The sequence below is a fragment of the Prunus avium genome, chromosome 1 (assembly GCF_965620075.1).
Source record: "Prunus avium chromosome 1, drPruAviu1.hap1.1, whole genome shotgun sequence".
Classification (NCBI taxonomy): Eukaryota; Viridiplantae; Streptophyta; class Magnoliopsida; order Rosales; family Rosaceae; genus Prunus; species Prunus avium.
This window is the reverse complement of record NC_142284.1, coordinates 49194474-49212951: the sequence shown is the minus strand read 5'-3', so window position 1 is coordinate 49212951 and position 18478 is coordinate 49194474. Positions and strand designations below refer to the sequence as shown.

At 36.2% G+C, this 18478-nt stretch overlaps 4 protein-coding genes across 6 annotated transcripts; all 4 read right to left on the bottom strand.

Moving 5' to 3' along the window:
- Positions 1-134: 134 nt before the first annotated feature.
- On the bottom strand, positions 135-1521 carry LOC110749438 (hybrid signal transduction histidine kinase M-like protein). The gene is made up of 2 exons (XM_021949552.2): positions 1067-1521; positions 135-772 (listed from the first exon to the last, which is right to left on the bottom strand). Exons 1-2 carry the CDS (start codon positions 1333-1335, stop codon positions 307-309), a joined length of 735 nt encoding a protein of 244 aa, XP_021805244.2. The 5' UTR covers positions 1336-1521; the 3' UTR covers positions 135-306.
- Positions 1522-3845: 2324 nt separating this feature from the next.
- GH9A4 (glycosyl hydrolase 9A4) lies at positions 3846-6255 on the bottom strand. The gene is made up of 6 exons (XM_021949545.2): positions 5869-6255; positions 5527-5739; positions 5232-5432; positions 5056-5133; positions 4749-4898; positions 3846-4612 (listed from the first exon to the last, which is right to left on the bottom strand). The coding sequence occupies exons 1-6, from the start codon at positions 6088-6090 to the stop codon at positions 4025-4027; spliced, it is 1452 nt and encodes a 483-aa protein (XP_021805237.1). The 5' UTR covers positions 6091-6255; the 3' UTR covers positions 3846-4024.
- A 1983-nt stretch (positions 6256-8238) lies between these two features.
- FAP2 (Chalcone-flavanone isomerase family protein) lies at positions 8239-12551 on the bottom strand. 2 transcript variants are annotated; one of them, XM_021949548.2, is made up of 11 exons: positions 12283-12551; positions 11087-11626; positions 10763-10970; positions 10544-10619; positions 10343-10445; positions 10038-10106; positions 9422-9458; positions 9253-9327; positions 9125-9176; positions 8855-8899; positions 8239-8704 (listed from the first exon to the last, which is right to left on the bottom strand). In XM_021949548.2, exons 2-11 carry the CDS (start codon positions 11599-11601, stop codon positions 8607-8609), a joined length of 1278 nt encoding a protein of 425 aa, XP_021805240.1. In that variant the 5' UTR covers positions 11602-11626; positions 12283-12551; the 3' UTR covers positions 8239-8606. The 2 variants fall into 2 exon arrangements, with proteins under 2 accessions (XP_021805240.1, XP_021805238.1); XM_021949546.2 differs by having other exon boundaries at positions 11087-11704; positions 12283-12550.
- Positions 12552-13060: 509 nt separating this feature from the next.
- Positions 13061-17785, bottom strand: LOC110749435 (G protein alpha subunit 1). Of its 2 annotated transcripts, none has more exons than XM_021949550.2 (14): positions 17414-17785; positions 16657-16724; positions 16471-16543; positions 16151-16188; positions 15968-16057; positions 15717-15788; positions 15385-15492; positions 15146-15247; positions 14919-14974; positions 14387-14521; positions 14132-14225; positions 13939-13998; positions 13773-13852; positions 13061-13434 (listed from the first exon to the last, which is right to left on the bottom strand). In XM_021949550.2, the coding sequence occupies exons 2-14, from the start codon at positions 16717-16719 to the stop codon at positions 13257-13259; spliced, it is 1149 nt and encodes a 382-aa protein (XP_021805242.1). In that variant the 5' UTR covers positions 16720-16724; positions 17414-17785; the 3' UTR covers positions 13061-13256. The 2 variants fall into 2 exon arrangements, with proteins under 2 accessions (XP_021805242.1, XP_021805241.1); XM_021949549.2 differs by having other exon boundaries at positions 16657-16820; positions 17414-17784.
- Positions 17786-18478: the final 693 nt, after the last annotated feature.

The following is an 18478-nucleotide window of genomic DNA, read 5'->3' as shown; positions in this document are numbered from 1 at the left end:
ACATAACCATTATCCATTGATCTTCACATATCTATTTTTGTTTGTTTGCGGTTCGTCAAAATTTCACCACAATCTTCCATCATTGTTCCTCTAAGACTCGGATCTTCAGAAACATTCATATAACAATACCCGTGGACTGCAATTTGGGTTTTTTAAGTCGTTAAAAAATATGTACAAAAACACATCAGATTTCAAAGTTCTACCTTACACTTTCAATGAAGATTAGACAAAGAAAACCATTTCCCGACAACACCATGGCAAGCAACCTCTGCTCGATGTAGGCAAGAAGATTGGCGGAAACTCAAGTTAGTGTTGTATATTTGGTTTCGTAGTAGAAAAACGAGAAGCATTCACAGTTGCAGCAGAAGTGGCACATTCTTGCAAATCAGCCAAGGAATATGACCTCCAAGCTGAGGAATTTCCCACTGGATGATAGGGCGGAAGAGCCTGCGGTGACATCGAAGTTGAGCTCGAATTCGAATCCTCACTCGTACTACTGGTACTGGTTTCAGAGCAGCTGCTCAATTTAACAGCCAAAGCCAATGTGCTTCGACTCGTTGAGATGGGTCTCTTTGAAATCCCGCCCCCATTGCTTCTAAGTGGAAAGCTTCGGTTCTTCTCCCACATGTGATTGGAGGCAAGTAGGTTCCTGCGTTTTCTGGTATATGCATTGTCTGGTTTTGCAAGGTCTTTGATGTTGGAAGAAGATGAAGCCTCTGCCAGACTCGTGAAGGACTTGGATTTGTAGTTATAGAATTTTGAGATCCCTCTCCTGCATCAAAAACCCATTTCATCAGTCAAAACACCCAGATCAAAGAAGAAAAAAAAAACCCAGCTCATATTACGCAAACAATTACAATTTACAACGAACCCAAATTAGAAATTTGACCTTTTGATTTAACCAATCAAGATAAACGTATAGATTGATTAATAAAGTTGTAATTTTGTGTAATGAATCGTTTTCTTTCCTAAGATTTGGAGAAAACCCAAAAACAAAATCATTAAAAAAAATGAAAACAAAACTGCAGATGAGAAATGAAATGCATCTAGTTGAACTGCTGCTAACCTCATAGGTAAAACCTCCTCCAACGCGTTCATCATATCCAAAGGACCTTTATACGAGCTTTGAGCCTCATCATTCTGGCCGTCATCGCTCCCAGACTCATCATCGCTGTTATTCCCGATCGACGACGACGTCGTCGAAGAAACCGCAGCCTCGCCGGCGGGGACTCTCCGGCAATTTTCCGGCGAATCGAAGAGCAACCCACATGCGACCAACCCAGACGAGGGCGCGATGTCGATCCTGGTACTACTACTATCCAATGCGATCGACATGAATGCGTACTGTAACCGAAGCTGTAAACGTCGTCGTCTTCGTGGTGAAGGTGAAGAATGTTTCAATGGAGATGAAGACGGATGGATCGATAATCGCTAGAAGATGTTGAAATTGTTGTTGTCCAGAGAGCACCTAGATTTGGCAGAGAGACACATCGTACTTATCTTTATTTATTTTGTCGATCCATCTAATTATTTCTATTTATAGCTTTAGGGGATATGTATTGATTAATTAGTGTTGGATTAGATCGGATAATGGCTTTAATTAATATAATTTTTTTAATTAGAAAAATAATGATGGCACTGCACAGCCAGCGAAGAGTTAGGCCTTATCCTCTTTTGCCTTACCAACTGGATGAAACTTGCAATGTTTGTATAATGAGCTATCATCACCTGCTACGCATCCTATTCTACTCACAATGTTACCCACCCTTCTCTCCCACTCGCCCAAGTGATTGATTGATGATGGTCATTTATATAAATAAATTGATTGTCTATTCTATGTGTAATTTACCATTTTCCAGCTTTTGATCTATGAAAATTTTGATCTCATCTTACCCTTTTATCAAGAACATTGAAGCAATTTAAATTGTTTAGAAACTACGTCAAAAGAATAATGCTAGTCTTACCATATTTTTATATCGTAATTTTATATCACAAAATATGGCATCTGTTGTGTACATACCACATATGCTAATTAATGTGATTATCACTTTTATTTCTTTATTAAAATATACTTTATTAATTTAATTGATTGTGGCATATGATATAGACATATCATATAATATAAAAATATAGGATAAAAATATAATAAATGTAGCATTAGTTAAAAAAGGCAGAACTCACTTATACTCGTTAACTAACGTAACACACTTTTGCAACTTTATTTACCACTTAAAAAAGATATGAATTGTCAATGTCGTGATATGATAATTATTATTTTCGATTGATAAAACTTAATAGTTGGTGTGTCTTATTATTATTATTTTTAAATATTTTTTTTGGCCATGGGTTTGACTTGTTAATTAAGAAATGGATCCACCGTGAAGATCCAACGTGCTAACGTTAATTAAATGGGCTGAGATTTAAGACCACCGAATATAAGGATAGAATACACACAGCGGATCAAAATGCAAGTCCGCCTACCTGTGGGAATCAGAAACCTGGAGGCGCATCCGATAATACCTACCCGAGCGGCCCATAGTTTGTGCTGGCCACACCACGTGGCGTTTCTAGAAGCTTCCACGTTGAAGAATCTTGTCGGTCCTCGGGAGGGAGGGAGAAACTTTAATGTTGGGTGGATGACGTGGCAATATGGAAAGTGATTGGTCTTGTTTCTCCTCCTCGTGAGTCGCGAGTCCGTTGAGGCTTATCCAAAATGAGTAGGAGTGGGACCCCACCACCACTCAACCACTTTCGGGACCAATTCGGATAAGATCTTTGTTTTCAAGCTTTGACGACTTCATTCTAACATTTTTTATTTTCGTTTAATTAATCTCTACTCGTACGGATTTGGATCTCTGATTTCTTTCAAGTCTTAGCCTTAGCATCTTAAACCTAATTAAGATAATAAATGGTCGGCAAACACGTGGCAACGTGATAATCCAAAGATCATAAATTAATCTTTTTTTTCTTTTTAATTTTTGGGAGAAAATGTATTAGTTGAAATGACGACATTACTTATTTGGGCATCATTTTAGGAGACGGTCTTTCACAACACAAGGAGCGGGTGAGTTTGAGTGGAGAAAAACTTCCTTATTTCCATTATATTCTCTTTCTCTACTTATTTCTTTTTTCATGCAACGGAGTACACAGCAGTATCTCTCAGCTCGAATTCCTGAATCACTTGTGAGTTAATTGCGGAATGAGGAATCTCTATAAAAAGTTCTTGTGAGTGACAAATATTAACTTATGTTCGAGTGCAACTATAACTTTTGTCGTGGCCCTTGGCAACTAGGGATTCAAATTAACTATTATGAACATAATTTGTATAGCAATAAACTTTATCAATCGATCTATGCAATATCATTATGGCGTTTCCATTCATTAGTCTATCAAATATTGTTGCAACTAATTATAATTATATACACACGATTACAAAACAATGGAACAATTGAGAAGAATGAGAGAGAGAATTACTTAGTGTCTCGACACTGCTCACATGCACATGCCAACAAGTTTTCTTTCTTATTCTGGTTATAACTAGCCTCTTCATACGCGTTTCCGTTCCTGTGAGAGGCTTTTTTTAAAAAAAATTTAAATTTAGTTTAGAATTTAAAAAGATAATGGGTAGTTATGTTCCATAAAAATATGATCCATTATTTAATTTTTTTTAATATAAAAAAGTGTGAATTTATCATATTAGCCTCATTTAATTAATAATTTCAATTCTTTTAATGTTTGCATTAACCAATGACATTTTCTGGTATTTTGAATGTTTTACCATTCTTTGCCCTTTTGCTTTATATATATAGATAAGGAAGCTAATACTTTTACAAAAGCCAAAGAAAGATATTCAACTTTCACCATTTTACACCCTTCTTTTTACAGCTTTCTTACAACAAATGGTACATTTGGGTTTTTTTTTTTACAAAAGTTATATCAAAATCCCAAACTTCTTCCTATCAATGTAAATGTCATTGTCATGCATGGGATTAGGATTTAGGGTTTGGGACGGATATACGAGTCTTCAAGCTGCAAGCTTGGCTAGGGCTCCAACTGCGAGCGAATTCACGTAAGTGCATGGCTCAGTATACGATGAAGCCCAACGTTTGTCCTCGAAGTTATCAAACCTGTCTGGCCCACCGACGATGGCCCCAGTCAGCTCATTAGGGTTTGGCACGTCCTTCTTGAACCAGTACACAAAGCTCATGGCGCAGCTGACGCCGTTACTTCCAGACGTTGGCACCGAAGCTCCTCTGTGGTGAGGCTGTTTGGGAGCGTTTGGTCCAAAGCCAACCATGTAGGATCTTCCTTTAGGGTTTTGGCCCAACAGATAGTCCATTTGCTTCTTGGCAAAGGCAGCTACGGCTACAGAGTCAAATTGTTTGCCTCCGCAGTTCACTTTTTGGTTGTGGTTGGCCAGCAGGTCGCTGTAGACGCTGAACAAGAAGGCGGTACCGGTGACGTATTGGGTGTTGGCGCCATCTCTCAGGTGGATCAAGCCGCCTGGTGACATTGTGATTTGGTTGTAGGGGCTGTCTGGGAGGTTTGAGCAAATGTAACTTTCTGCTTGGTTCTTGTAGTTTTCTAGGGTTTTTTCTCCTTTAAAGAACAGCTGCAATGTACAAAAAAATAAATCAAACTCCGTTAATCGTAGTTTTTATATTCGATTATCAACAACGAGTTTGCAATAATGATCAGTTGAGATGGTACAAATAGTTTTTTGTTTGATATTGGTTTAAATTAAGCACCTTGGTGAGAAGGATTTGGGCTCCGGCGTATTTAAGGTCCCAGCTAAACTCATTCACACTAGCGCTGATGGCTTCTTCTTGGATGTACTTTAGATACATTGGCTTCCTTGAGGCCATGTACAACCATGTTGCTGCCCACAATAGCTCATCCTATATTTGCAACATTCAATTTTTAATTACTTTTTTCAAAATAAAAAAAAGTTCACTCATTATTTCAAAATCAAATTACTTTTTTTTAAATAAAAAAAAACACCCACAAATTTAAAATGCATTCAATTTGTAGAGGGAGAGAATTGAAGAAAATTACATTGTAGCCAGAGTAAGAACAGTAGAAGGGGCATTCTCCATCGTAGGTTCCTTTATGAGATTTAGCAAGTTGGAAAAGCTACACACACACAAACACAAAATAATAATATCACATATCATTAATTATATAACATAACATTAATATAAAAAATTAATTGGGATTGGAAAATAACGTACCAGTTTGGCTTTGTTGAGGAGGCGACGAGAATAAACACGATCAATGCTTCTAAACACAATTGCAGAAGCAGCCATTGCAGCTGAGGTTTCAGCTGCAATTTCAGTTCCAGGTGTTTTCTCATTGATCTCCAACACAGTTCTTGGTGTCTGCATATCTTCTGGTCGAACCCAACATTGATGGTCCTGATTAGGGTCTCCCACCTTGAATAATTATCATAAATATATAACAACACAAGTTAATTACCATAAAATATTTTTGTTCAAACTTTAAATACCAATTCATATAAATTCCCACCTGAACGTATAATCTGCCTTTTCGAGCACTGGCTTTCAAAAAGTAATCGGTGCCCCATTTTATGCCGGAGAGAACATTTTCCAGTTCCCCGGTAGCTTGAAGCTGTGTCTTGTAAAAGATGGCAGCCCACGACAGAGTTGTCACCGTGAAAGCCATCGGAAGACCGTACTTGACGTTGTCCCCGGCGTCATAGTATCCCCCAGAAAGGTCAACCTACATTAATCGAATGTTACATACGAATAATTCGAAGGGATTGTACATGTTGTGAGGAAGAATGTCATGTGACATGTGACGGTGTGACATGAAGATTTAATCCTTATAGAAAGAGAAAGAGAAACGAACATTTGCTTGTTTTCCGTCGTCGATGGCAGAGTCACCCCTCCATGCAAGTCTATTGTTGGTAGGGAGCTTCCCGGACCTTTGAGCCTCAAGGAAAATGATGGACTTGGTGAGGGCGTCCTTGTAATTTAAATCACCATGAGCATGAACACAAAGCACGAGTCCTTGAAAGATAGCAAGGCATGCCACAATGGCTGCCCACGTTCTTATGGCTTGCGGACCCATATACCCTTTTGAAACCCAATTACTATTGAGAAAGCTGCAAAAAAGAAGGGATGAGATGAAAATTCCCCAATGCTGCCTACTTTAATAATGAATTGAGGGAGGGAAAAAAAAGGAAAGAAGGGAATGGTTGTGTTTTCTGTTTAGGGATTGTATTTGTTTTAGACAACAGGTAATTTATGAGGTGGTGGCTAAGTGGCTCTGGTTAATTGGTTTTAGTTTGTGATGGCGGGAAAGTTTAAGGGAGTAAATTAGCCAGGTAGAGGTTAGGGATTAAAGCTAATTATGTGTATGGTTGTGGGATTTGGGGTGAAGAGGGAGATTGTGGGGTTGGAATCAAACAATTTTGTTACCCTTTTCTATACTTGAATAAATGGTACACATCCAGGGAGTTTGGTTGGTTGGTTTGTTTTGCTAGCATTTAGAAAGGGGTTTTTTTTTAGTGTGTTTTGAGAAGCTCAAAATAGTAAAATGAGCAAGCATCCATTACAAGTCTCTAGATTTGGTGAATTTCCTCTCTTCTTTTTTCTCCCTCTCCTTGAAATTTGCTCACTTCTTTTTGGGATTTACTTGGAATTCATAATTTTCTACCTCTTAATTATATTTAACAGAAATAGATCTCAGAAGGTTTATATAGGAAATGAATTTTGATGGGTACAATTATATAATAGAGGTATACAATATGATCTACCAATTACCAACTGGTCAAATTAAATTATGTAACATGTTAGTGGCATCTTAAATTCCTTGTCAATTGACGTGGGATATTGAATTCAACTCCTCATAAAAAGGTATGATTGTTCTCTTCATGGTGCAAAGGGACGGACATTTTGTTGAATTCAAAGCCACATGTTTATTTCCTTTCGTATTTGATGGACGGCAAGTTTTCTAGAGGTCTGGTTTATAGCCCCATGGAGCATGCCATGATGGATGGCCAAGTTTCACCAGAAGAAAAGAGATGTATCTCCGTCACTTTTCCTTTGTAAACGATCTTTAATTGGGACGTAAAGTTGTCCATATAGTGACATTTCTCTTCACAATGTTGAAACTCGATTCTCTATTCTCTCATTAGTTACAAAATATAGAAAATTCAGTTTAAGTCCAAAATCGAAAACAGAAGTTGGATGCAATCCTCGTATTTGTTGTTGTTGATACAAGTCCTTTGACTTTTGTGCCACATATGATTACATTCCTTTTTTAAATTTTTTGATATTTACATATTATTTTTTTCATTTTTAAATTACTTTGTTATTCCCATCATGCCCCAAACAATTAAATAAGGTAAGAAATTAATTTTTGTCATAATAATTATGATATTGTCAAAATAATATAAACGGAAAATACTGCCACAAATCACGTCTCCTATAATTTTTGAAATAGCTATTATATTTCAATCATACTCCTATATGAACATTGGCTTTCTTTCTGTTGTGGTTTTGTATTCTTGCACTATGGCAACATAAATATTCTTTTACTCTTTGCCACAGCTTTTGTTATTCACTGATTTTGTTTGTTTGTTTTCTTATTTGATAATACAATTCCTCATTGTTTTACTTTTGATTTTGTTTAGCTCACTTTTTTTTTTCATGTTTTTGTTGCCGTAAAATTCATTCCCACCTAATATCTTTTAATTAAGATGCAATTAATAAAAGTCAATGGACCCAAATCTACAGCAAAAAAGGTGTGGACTAAACTCAATAACGGGTAGGAATTTTGGACTCAGATCAAAGAACCCCTAAAAAATATTGGGACGCAAAAATCTCCAATTACGTAGTCTTCCAAAGCATACTTTTCTTGGCCTTTCGATGAACAGTTTAATATGATTTTTAATTAATTTCTTCAACGGGAGGGACCAGCTCGCTACTGGTGCTCTTAAGCGTCCCTCTTGCTTTTGCACTACAGCAAGGGCCTGGGGCGGCCTCCAAATTTATATGAAGATTTGGTAGAAGGCTCTTAGACTGACCGATTTTAGGCTACAATGTTTAAGATTTGTATAGGACCCAAAAATTATGTGTGAATGTTTCAGTTGTGATGATTGCGACCGTAACACTGCGGGCGCACGCACACAAGATAAAATAAATAAATGTTCCCCACAGAAATGAACTGAGTTGAAGGGATGAAGGAAACAAGAAATTAATAGTGAGATGTATATACTGTTAAACCAAAAGATGTTCGTATGCAATTTATACTTGCAGTTGCTACACTTGGAACCTGATGATTTGTAGGGACTGTAAATCTATCATATGCAAATCACCAGAAAATAGCTACAAAGAATGGCACACTAACAAGAAAACTATTCTAAGAGGCCATGAGACCCCAGCCAAGCCTTAAATCTTTTGCAGCAAGCTCACTGATTGCCCTTGTAATGCTTTTCGGCCACATTGACGTCTTTGACATCCGACACTGTTGAGCTTGAGTGCACTCGAATGGATAATACAGCTAAGCAGCAGGCAGTTTCGCCGCATCAACAACCACTTGCCCTTTTAAAAAAGTGAGGCAATGGAGACAAATGAACCATTTCAGCAACGTCTAATAATATTAGCAACATTTCTGCCAATCTCTTCTTTACTTTGCTCCGACACAGGTAGATCTCCGAGGTACATGTCAAAGAAAGCCCCTGAAAGTACAATTGTGCATTAGAAATATATCCCCCACAAAAGTATACGATTGGATTCTCTTCACCAATTTCATGGAGACGTGATGAGATATAAAACTCCAAGGAGAATTTCGAAATAAAACAGATTGTTCAAAAGGACAATTCACTTACTGCACAGATCCTTGCTGTGGACTGCTCCAATCTGATTACCTTCAACTGCAAAATTTCATACAAAACTCTAAGCAAACAAAACCTTCAACTGGTAAATAGAGCATTAGAAGCATACAGAAAAGAGTAGTGAAGAGAATTGGGAAGCAGGGGAGGGTTCTGGGGTCTTTTCAAGCTGTATACTTTGTGCTCAAATTGCCATCATGGTTAAGCCATGACAGATGTATTATTAGCATAAACCAAATATAATATTTCAAAGCTATCCCCACTCACTTTTGGTAATTAATTTTCCATCAGCTGTTCGTTGAAAATCAATTGTTGTTCCCTGAAATATTCCAAAAAGTTAAGTAATTTGGTGATCACTTAATATAAAAAAGAAATGCAAGAGTAATATAGTTTACCGCTGGCAACGGAATATCTTGTGTAAAGTTTGAACGGAATGTTGTTATGCAATGGAAGTCAGTCTCTGGGTTTGTCTGAAAAAAAAAAAAGGTCAACAAAAATGAAAAGAATTAGCGAATACTAGATCAGAAACACAAAACAGCGATTCTATAAAGGGAGATGATTTACCTTCACCAATCGGGCTCGAAGGGATTTCTCAAAGGCACTGCATCAAGTATAATCCAGAGGACACAAATGAGAATGCATAAAACTAAATTTCAATTTTCAACATTGTTGTAACATGTCTAGGATACATAGTGAGAAAGGAACAAGGCTAACTTAGCTCAAACTAAGCTTAGGTAACATGGTATATTAACTTGCACAATCAGTTTTTGGTTTCAGATGATAAATGAGTTAAGAACTAGTAAAAAATTCTAGCTCGTACGTCTAAAGCCTAAATTTATCCCACAGCATAGCTGGTTATGCCATCCAAGTTCAGCTCAACTCACAAAATTTATCGCAAACACACCACCCATTTCCATGTGAGCCTACCCAAACCACTACAAAACATGGAGCTAACCGAGATAGTATCATAACAAAGATGATATCTGAAACAGGTGAATATATGCACAATGAGCTAACCTAGCAATGAATATTTAAGAACAGTAATCTTCTATCAGTAAGAAGCCAAGAAGATTATATCAAAACGAAAAAAGCCTCAAGATTGTCTATGTCCCAATTAAAATAGGGACATCCAAACCCATATAAATATCCAAGGGGATGCTGAGACAGAAATATAACTTACTCTCTCACAGTATTGATTTTCATCCCATTGCAACTAACCACAAGCCTAACTGTCATATCAATATCCGCCCTGTAGGCAAAAAAGTAGCAGAAAGTTGATCAAAACCAGAAACTTAGCAGCAGATCCATGAAAACTAATTGAACAACTTGAGCAATACGGGACTCATGCCAACACAAGCTTGGAAAGAAATTAGAAAGCAAAAAAAAGGATTTAGTATGTACTGATTATATCGATCTTAATTCACCACTAAAATATGTCTGAGAAATATAGAGAATTACTCCATGTAGCATGATAGTTGTCCATACCTGAGAAGATCCTCATAAAAATCATGGCGTTTGTTTAGTTCGTCTACTGAAATAGAAGCATATTTTGACCCCAATTTCTTGCAAACAGAGTAAGGATGAACATCTATATAGAAATAATAGATAAATAAATAAGAGAGCAAATAAGATAATGGATGTAAAAAATATTAGACTGGAAGTAACAAAGAAATACTAAAAACTTACAAAAACCAAACGCATAGATCTTCAGAGATTTTATTTTAATTATTTTCATTGTTCTGGATCCAGTTCCCACAAGGACCTGCAATGGTAAAATGTTAATATTAAATTGAGCAGCTGTGAACATACACCCAAATCAAGAAGAAGAAAAGTACAACCCCCACCCAAATTTTATTTATTAAAAAAAAAAAAGAGCAAAACAGAAAAAGGACTCCAAGTGGTAACCTCTGAACTTAAACTGGAATTATTATTTCCTGTTAAAATATTGTCCAATATCATAGGAAACTCAATGCCAGTTCTAGGCTCCACTGCATGTCTTCTCCAGTTCAAGTCAGGAAATGGCAATCCTGCGCATCCTTGATGTCCAACCTCACACGGCCTTTGATCCATGGTATCAGTATTCTCCAATGGAACAGCTAGTGCATTTGAAGATCTGGTAGCAATTAACCAAAAAAAAAAAAAAAGATTTTGCTGATCAACATCAAAAGTAGAACCCATGGGAAATTTTGCACTTGAATCTACTCCCTTGTGAAGGGTTTAAAGACTTACAAGCTGCCAAAAGGTGGTACAAGTCCAGAAGCTAACGAGAGCATGGGATGTGAATGTAGCTTTTCAGCTTCTCTTTGTAGGAATTGCATTACAAAAGCCGAAATCTTACCAAAAACCACTGAGTTAGCAGATTCTCCTTTTGATGCAAAACCAAAGTGAAATCCTATAAGATTTTGCCGACCAGAAGTAATATGTTTAACATGTGAAGATCTGGAGCTTCCGGGTTGAGAACCATGCCAATTACCCTCTATCTCTCTAGTAGCATTTGTATTGGGCCCACAAGAGAAGAAACATAGTAAAGCACCAGCAAGCTTAGAAATGTGATTAAATGCTCCTTCGAGAGCTAAGCTTCCAGGGACATGAAAGTATCTACACTGGTGCAATGAATTGTCCATAAACAAACCGATCTGTGAAAACATATGACCCCGAAAACTATGCAAAATGAGAGGCTCGACAGGAAAGTTGTACGGAGACCCTTCATCAAGATCCATGAACCCAAACCGCTTAATCTTCATGTTTTTCAATGTCCTATAATTCTACCTGAATTGGCACTTAAACCTTCCTCAACAGAAAAATTGAGTTAAAGATATAAATCAAGACAAATACGATACGATACACCTGCAAAAAGTCACAATGACAAAGGTTCTGTCATTAAATTCAGAAAACGCAAAAATAAAAACATGCATACATAACAACTCTGTAAGACAGCATCATGAATACAACATGAAAAAGAAATGTTAGTGCAGCTTATGAACGTTGCTTTTGAGGTAAAATTACAGCTTAAAGATATGCTAAATCCATTAAATATTGATTGGTATGATGCAAAGAATTTGATATTAATGGGCGTAAAATTCGTGCTTCAAGACCTAAATTCAATGCCACATAACACAGACAGAATTGCCATTGTTAATTCGTTAACTTCCAAAACATTAAACACAAAATTACATGATCATGCAACTACTCAAAATTATAATCAAATGTTAATTGGTGTCTCTTTTTATTGTTCTTCAAAATAATTAAAGAATATTGAAAAGGAATATAGGAAAGAGAGGAAATGCAAGAAAGTGGATTTCGAAAGCACTTTTCTTTGGCATTCGTTTTTGCTTTCTTTTCCGTTTCCCTTTCCCCATTATTCCCAAGAACCAAACAGAAAATAAAAAGCACCCGGAGAAAAGAAGAGAAACCAAGAAAAGAACCTGGGATTGCAAATTTGTAACGAGCGAGCTTCTGGGTCTAGATCAATTGGTTTCATTTTGATCTTCACTGTTTCTTCTGCATTAAAAAGTTCGGTTTTTGACGTGTAATTCAGGAAGAAAGTGGACGAAAGAGAAAGAAATATGCTTTGGGTACGAAACGGGAACAAGTCACGGTTGATTCAAAAGCTTTCTCGGGTCAAAAATGGAAAAACAGAAAAGAAGAAAATATTTTCCGCAAAAAAAACTCTTTTCGCGTTTTTTCTATAAACAAAAAAGTTGGCACATTTTTTTTCCCCGGTGGACGGCAAATAAACGTTTCAGATTCTGAAATGACGATTATATCCTTGAGTTGTATGTGTCAATGCTGTCTTCCCCTGTGGCTGTCTTTTTCGTACACGTGTTTTCAAATCCCAGTCGGCAGGGTTGACGAGATCCTTCTTTTAATAAAAGGGAATAAAAGTACCTCCAAAAAAAAGGGAACAAAAGTATATGCAGTGCATTTCCCATGCTTTTACCGGGGAAAATAATAATTAGAATTTTCTCTGTTTTTCTTGGTGAGTTTATTTCTGTTGAGTCTTTGACCGACCAACCAGTTAGAACTATTTGGTCGGAAAATGCCTGCTGCAGTGTCCTAAAATCATATGATCTTTGACAAGTAAAACATAAACATATGACAGCCGACCTTGTCTTGTTTTGTTAGACGACATGGACCGACTTATTAGTTCATTCACCAACTTATTAGATCAATGTTTTACGGAAAAAAATTAAAGAACCATGAAATCATCATTCTTGAAAGGCTTAACAATCATTTTATATATTATAAAATGGCTCTTCACAAATAAGCCTGTCTTGACACTCACAAGTGGAACAGGATTTAATTGAAATTAAATGCTAAAAATCAAGGAATCTGAGAGCTCAAAATGTGATATTCTTCAAAATACAATCTTTTGTTGGCCCTGAAAACTGGTCCCTGGTCACAATAAACCGGCCTCGAACAGATTTCTCCGTCTCAACGTCTCGTCCACAAGCTTGAAAGTCTTCTTCACAAGCTTTTGATCAAGGGCAGTGGTTCTATAGATCTTAAACACCCGGTCCACACGATCCGGGGTCGTGCTCTGAAAGTACAATTCCTCAAATTTTTTCTTCACAAACCTGAATGCAAAATGTTTAACAATGTTCAGCTTTCATTTTCTAAAAAGAGATGTGCAATGGTTATCAATCTATGCAAATATGCAAACAGTTAAAACAGAGATTAGAGGTTCAGGAAAACAACAAAGTAGGTCACACTAATAATTGAGATCTTTATTATGAAAATGGTTGCAAGTTAGTGAAGCTTTCAGCCAGCTATAGGCCCTCATATTTCGGCGACAGTTCAGACAAAGACAGTTTGGCAGCATTTTGGAGGTTTGCTATAGCTAAATACGTGTACTCTTTAGTAGGGTTTATTCCTTTCATCCAAATCAAAGGACCACAAAGATGTTTATGCTTACTCATATGCATGTTCAATCTCTTGCTTTCCCGTTGAAACTGGCTGGTAATCTTTGAACCACTCACACACGTTAAGTGGAACCTACACAATTAAATGTCAACAACCCATACAGTTGTTAGTTTGTTGCCACTGAATGAATAACCGTACACTGATTTACTAGCTCTTACGTTTAGAACCTTCTTCTCGAATATATCGAACTTGTTTAAAAACAGCATGAAGGAGGTTTTCTGCACCCAAAGAAATAAAATAAAATATATTCAAGAGGACATAGATGGAAAAGAGTCAGCTTGGGTTAGATGAAGAAATCTGTGTGGCCGCACATGCGACACACGAGCACAAAAACACAGAAGAAAAGAAAACCTCGAAACATGGTTGCTTCAGGACCCAGTCAAAAAGCTCCTTTGTCTCCATCATCCTATTCTTACTTTCATCCTCAAAGAGTGTTTGATCATACCTGAAACACAATGTCAATCAAGACTACTTCAGTACACACACACACGCACGCACACACACACATATATATATATATATAAAATAATGATATCCATGATCAAAACATGGTAAGATATCTTTGAAGAGAATGACAGACGTAAATGAAAGCAATGGTGATCTTACTCGCTAACAGCAGCACAAAATATTACAGCTGTAACACCTTCAAATAGATGGATCCATTTCCTCCTCTCATTTCTCTGGCCTCCAACATCGAAGAGTCTATATACTTCACCACTTTTCTTATTTTCTCCAACAGGGCTGCAAAATCATAGTAATCACTGAGTCGTTCGTTTGAAATTTCAACCATTCTACACACGAGTTGCACAACCATAGAAGTCTCTTCAAAAGAAATGCATCATACTAATATGTGCACAGTGCATAAGAAAATCATAAACTAAATTAAATTTTAAGGGCATCCTTAAGTTAAATGTCTTTTAGTTCGAAAATCAGCTGAGTTAGAACCAATAAGTGGCATGGTGAGAAATAAGAAGAAATGTAGTAAACGAAACTGCAGAAAACTGAAAGAAGATTTACATTTTAGCTTTTTGTGGACAGAGGAAAAAAAAATAATAATAAACAGTACAAGTATAAAGAAAATGTCAAAGTTCCAAGAAAAAGTCGTGTTGCACCTTATTTTTCAAAGAAAAATAATTACCTGAACTGGATCTCTACAACACCAGTAGTACGAACTCTGGCATAAAGAACATCCTCCTACAATACCACAAAATGCTTACTTTTTGAAAGAGCTATAAATTTGTAACTTTTCCACATTAATGTAAGAAGTTTATAAAGGAACCAACTAGGAACCAACATATATAATAAATATTCTAGTACCTTATTCAATTAAGGAAATAATCAGTTATAATTGTGAACTTTAGTTACCTTGGTTGGAATGTAATTTGCGTCAGCTAATCTTTGAAGATTTTCCATGAAATAGTTGGCACAATCAGGAACTTGGAGTTCATTACCACGGGCATATGTTTCCTGCAATTGTAGAGTACGGGTCCTTCACTTAGAGCATTGGGTAAAAGACAGAAGCAGATGTGCTAAATAACTGGATTCAAAGCACTAGGATTGATGTCAAACAATTGCGTATGTCAGTTACATTAAGTAACAGCTACCTGAATTGCAGCATCTTTCCAAAGAGTTTCTATATCCTGTGCAAGCTCTTTTGTGAGACGTGGATAATCCAATCTGCTACCAATTTTTGATAGTTTCTCTCCAATTTCCTGATAAAGAATGCAAAGTTTACTAAACATACATGCAGTTTTGTTTTAGCAATGGATTGAGCAAGCCAGAAGCTTGAAATAACAGAAAATTCATACATTGATTTTAAAGACAAATCATATGTTAAAAAGCAGTTAAACCAAATTCCTTCAACTAATGTCAGGTAAATTAAAAAACAAAAACCAGAGAAGGCGATGTAATAGGCAACGAAAGGATGAGGTCAAACCTTATTTTCACTGGATATCTCATACGTTTCTCTGTTATTCTGAGCAAGTTCCTTTGACCCGTCATACAATATCTATTCAAACACATCATGAATACATTAAATTGAAGAATTCAATTCAATTCAGGTTCCTTTGCTCTGAATATGAGTGTTTGCAAGAAAGCTATATTTTCTTCTATAGAGAGCATGCACTAATACTCCTTGTACTATGCAGAAAGGGAAATAACCAACACACCCTTTCAAGTATTGCGTACTTTTATGGTCTGATACACATTGGCATGGATGACTGAGATGTAGCTCTTGAGCTCTGCCTCATCAAATCCAGTTTGAAACAGAAGCTTTATCTGCAAATGGTTTGTGTGTAACAAAAATATAAATATATGCATTGCTAGTATAAATGATAATACTTAAATAGAGAAACGTATACAACGTCTTACCTGCTTAAAAATTGTGGATTTCCCCGACTCACCAGCACCTTAAAACAATAAATTGATCTCAGTATTTGTGGAATTGATAACTATCTCTAAATATGGTTAAAATTAAAATTATAACTGCAATTTTTGAAATGAACAATGTATAAATGCACCAGGCGCTATGCAAACAGTTTAATATCCGACAAGGAAATGCATAATAAAACTCTATTTGTTACTTCCATGGAATAAAGTGAAAGTTTGCAACCCTAACAAGCTCTAACTATTATGAATGTGATTTTGTGTAAACCATAGAAGGTAAAAAGAAACCCATTAAATTTTTGTACCAAGTAGAAGAAGTTTCTGGATATGCTTTTCAGCCTTCGTTTCTTGTTCAATTCGCCTTTCAATTTCTGCAGTCTGGAAATGCATGCATTGACAATAAATTAGAGCCCGATGGTAAATGCAAAGCTGCTCCAGTAACACTTAATCAATGGCATTACAAAGTTTTTATTATATCATGCAGAACTCACCTGGGCATTCTCTTCGTTGTCCGCTTCGTTGTAATGCTTGTTTCTGCTGCAGAGTAAACCCATATTTTCTATTACAATAGATAGCATAGAAGATGCACAAGTCAGCTCCACAACGTGTTAAATGTATCTTCAATTCCCTTCTGTAAAGTTCATACCAAATGGACCTAATCACAAAGCTAGATGTCAGGGGGCACTAAAGAACCTGACCTTAATGACTTCAAACAAACCATTACAATTAAGACACAATGCCACATCAATTCCTAAAATTAAAAAGAACCCATACAACCACTTGGCCATACATTCGTTTCGTGATATTAAGATGGAATTCTAGTGAGACTTAACTTAGGCAAAGCAGAAAAAGATGGTCCAGACTACAATGAAGAAGATAATTAATGAGAAAATATTAACTTTAGATTTGTATACTGATAATAACTATATATATCCTTTTTAAGAATTTAGCTGGGCACCATGGCGTGCATAAACAAACTAAAAAATTACCCATCAGCTAAAGAAATTCTTATTTTCCACAAAAATGAAGATGAAAAAGAAAAGGTAACCCATTAAAGAACACACACTCCAAAGACAACCCAAAATGCTATTCAATCAAACCAGCTAAAAAAATAACAAAAAGGGAACATCTTGATCTAGTGCTACGAGATCAACAGCAGAGATCTGTTACTAAAAAAACTAAATACAAAAGAAGAAGAAGAAGAAGAAGAAGAATAGCAAAGTTAAGTAAGAAGCTTAAGTGAGCTACCTGAAAAGAAACGAAATGGCCTTTCTGGGCAAGTGATAGAGCAGTAGATTGAGCTGAATCGCCGAATATGAAGAAGCCTAAAGAGGAATTGCTCTGCTTTGTATGTGTGTTTAACGTGGGATAATGGTGTGTATTAAATAAAACCCAAAAAAAAAAAAAACTGGAATTGGAAACAATGAATGTGGTTTTTTGGTGTGTATAAAATGTATGAATAGTTATGAGGAAGCGAAATGGGTATCGAAGTGTTGGCTAAACCTGGAAAGAAAGAAAAACAAAACAAACAGCGCCGAAAGCTGCAAAGCCTGTTCTTCTTGTTGATTCTTCTCTCTTCACTTTCAGTCAAAGTTAGAAAAGACAGACCCAATTAAAAATTGATTTAATATTTATATATAAAATTATAGCAACAAAAAAAAAGTGTATTTATTTGTAATTTTCGTAAAATAGTGATATTATCTTCTTGGGACAATACACGGTCTCTATATACGCTGTTGTTGTTGTTGACTGGCCCTCTTTCTCTCTCTCTTTCTCTGTGTATAATATTTTAGGAGTTTGGAGAGGACAAGCTTGCCGGTTGCCACCAAATGGTGGGGGTCATATGGAAGAATGCTTCATGCTTTTGCAAGTCCTATCTTTGTCCTTTAGAAAGATTTGTAATGATATTTTAACATGCCAGCCTTTTCCATCACACTAATCCAATTATTTCTTTCTTTCCTCTCTCTTTGCTCGCTCTTAGGGTTAAGTATGCATACATTTCACTATTATGTAATGAGTTTCACGCAATTGTTATAAAGCTTGACACTTTTTTTTTGGTCGAAAGTTTTATGTTCATACAATAAAATTATGAATCGAGCAACCGAGTATTCAATATATAAGTAAGTTCGGCAAAACCTTTGGATGACTTGTTCGATCTCTCGATTATCTTTGCATGAGTAAACTCGAGATAAGTAGCTAAGAAATTGGAAATCTAAGTGTAAGATAAATAATGCAAAATTATTGCCAAAAGTTTGTAGGTTTACATGCACTTACCCTAATAAAATGGTGCATGCATGTTTCGCAAGTCAAACC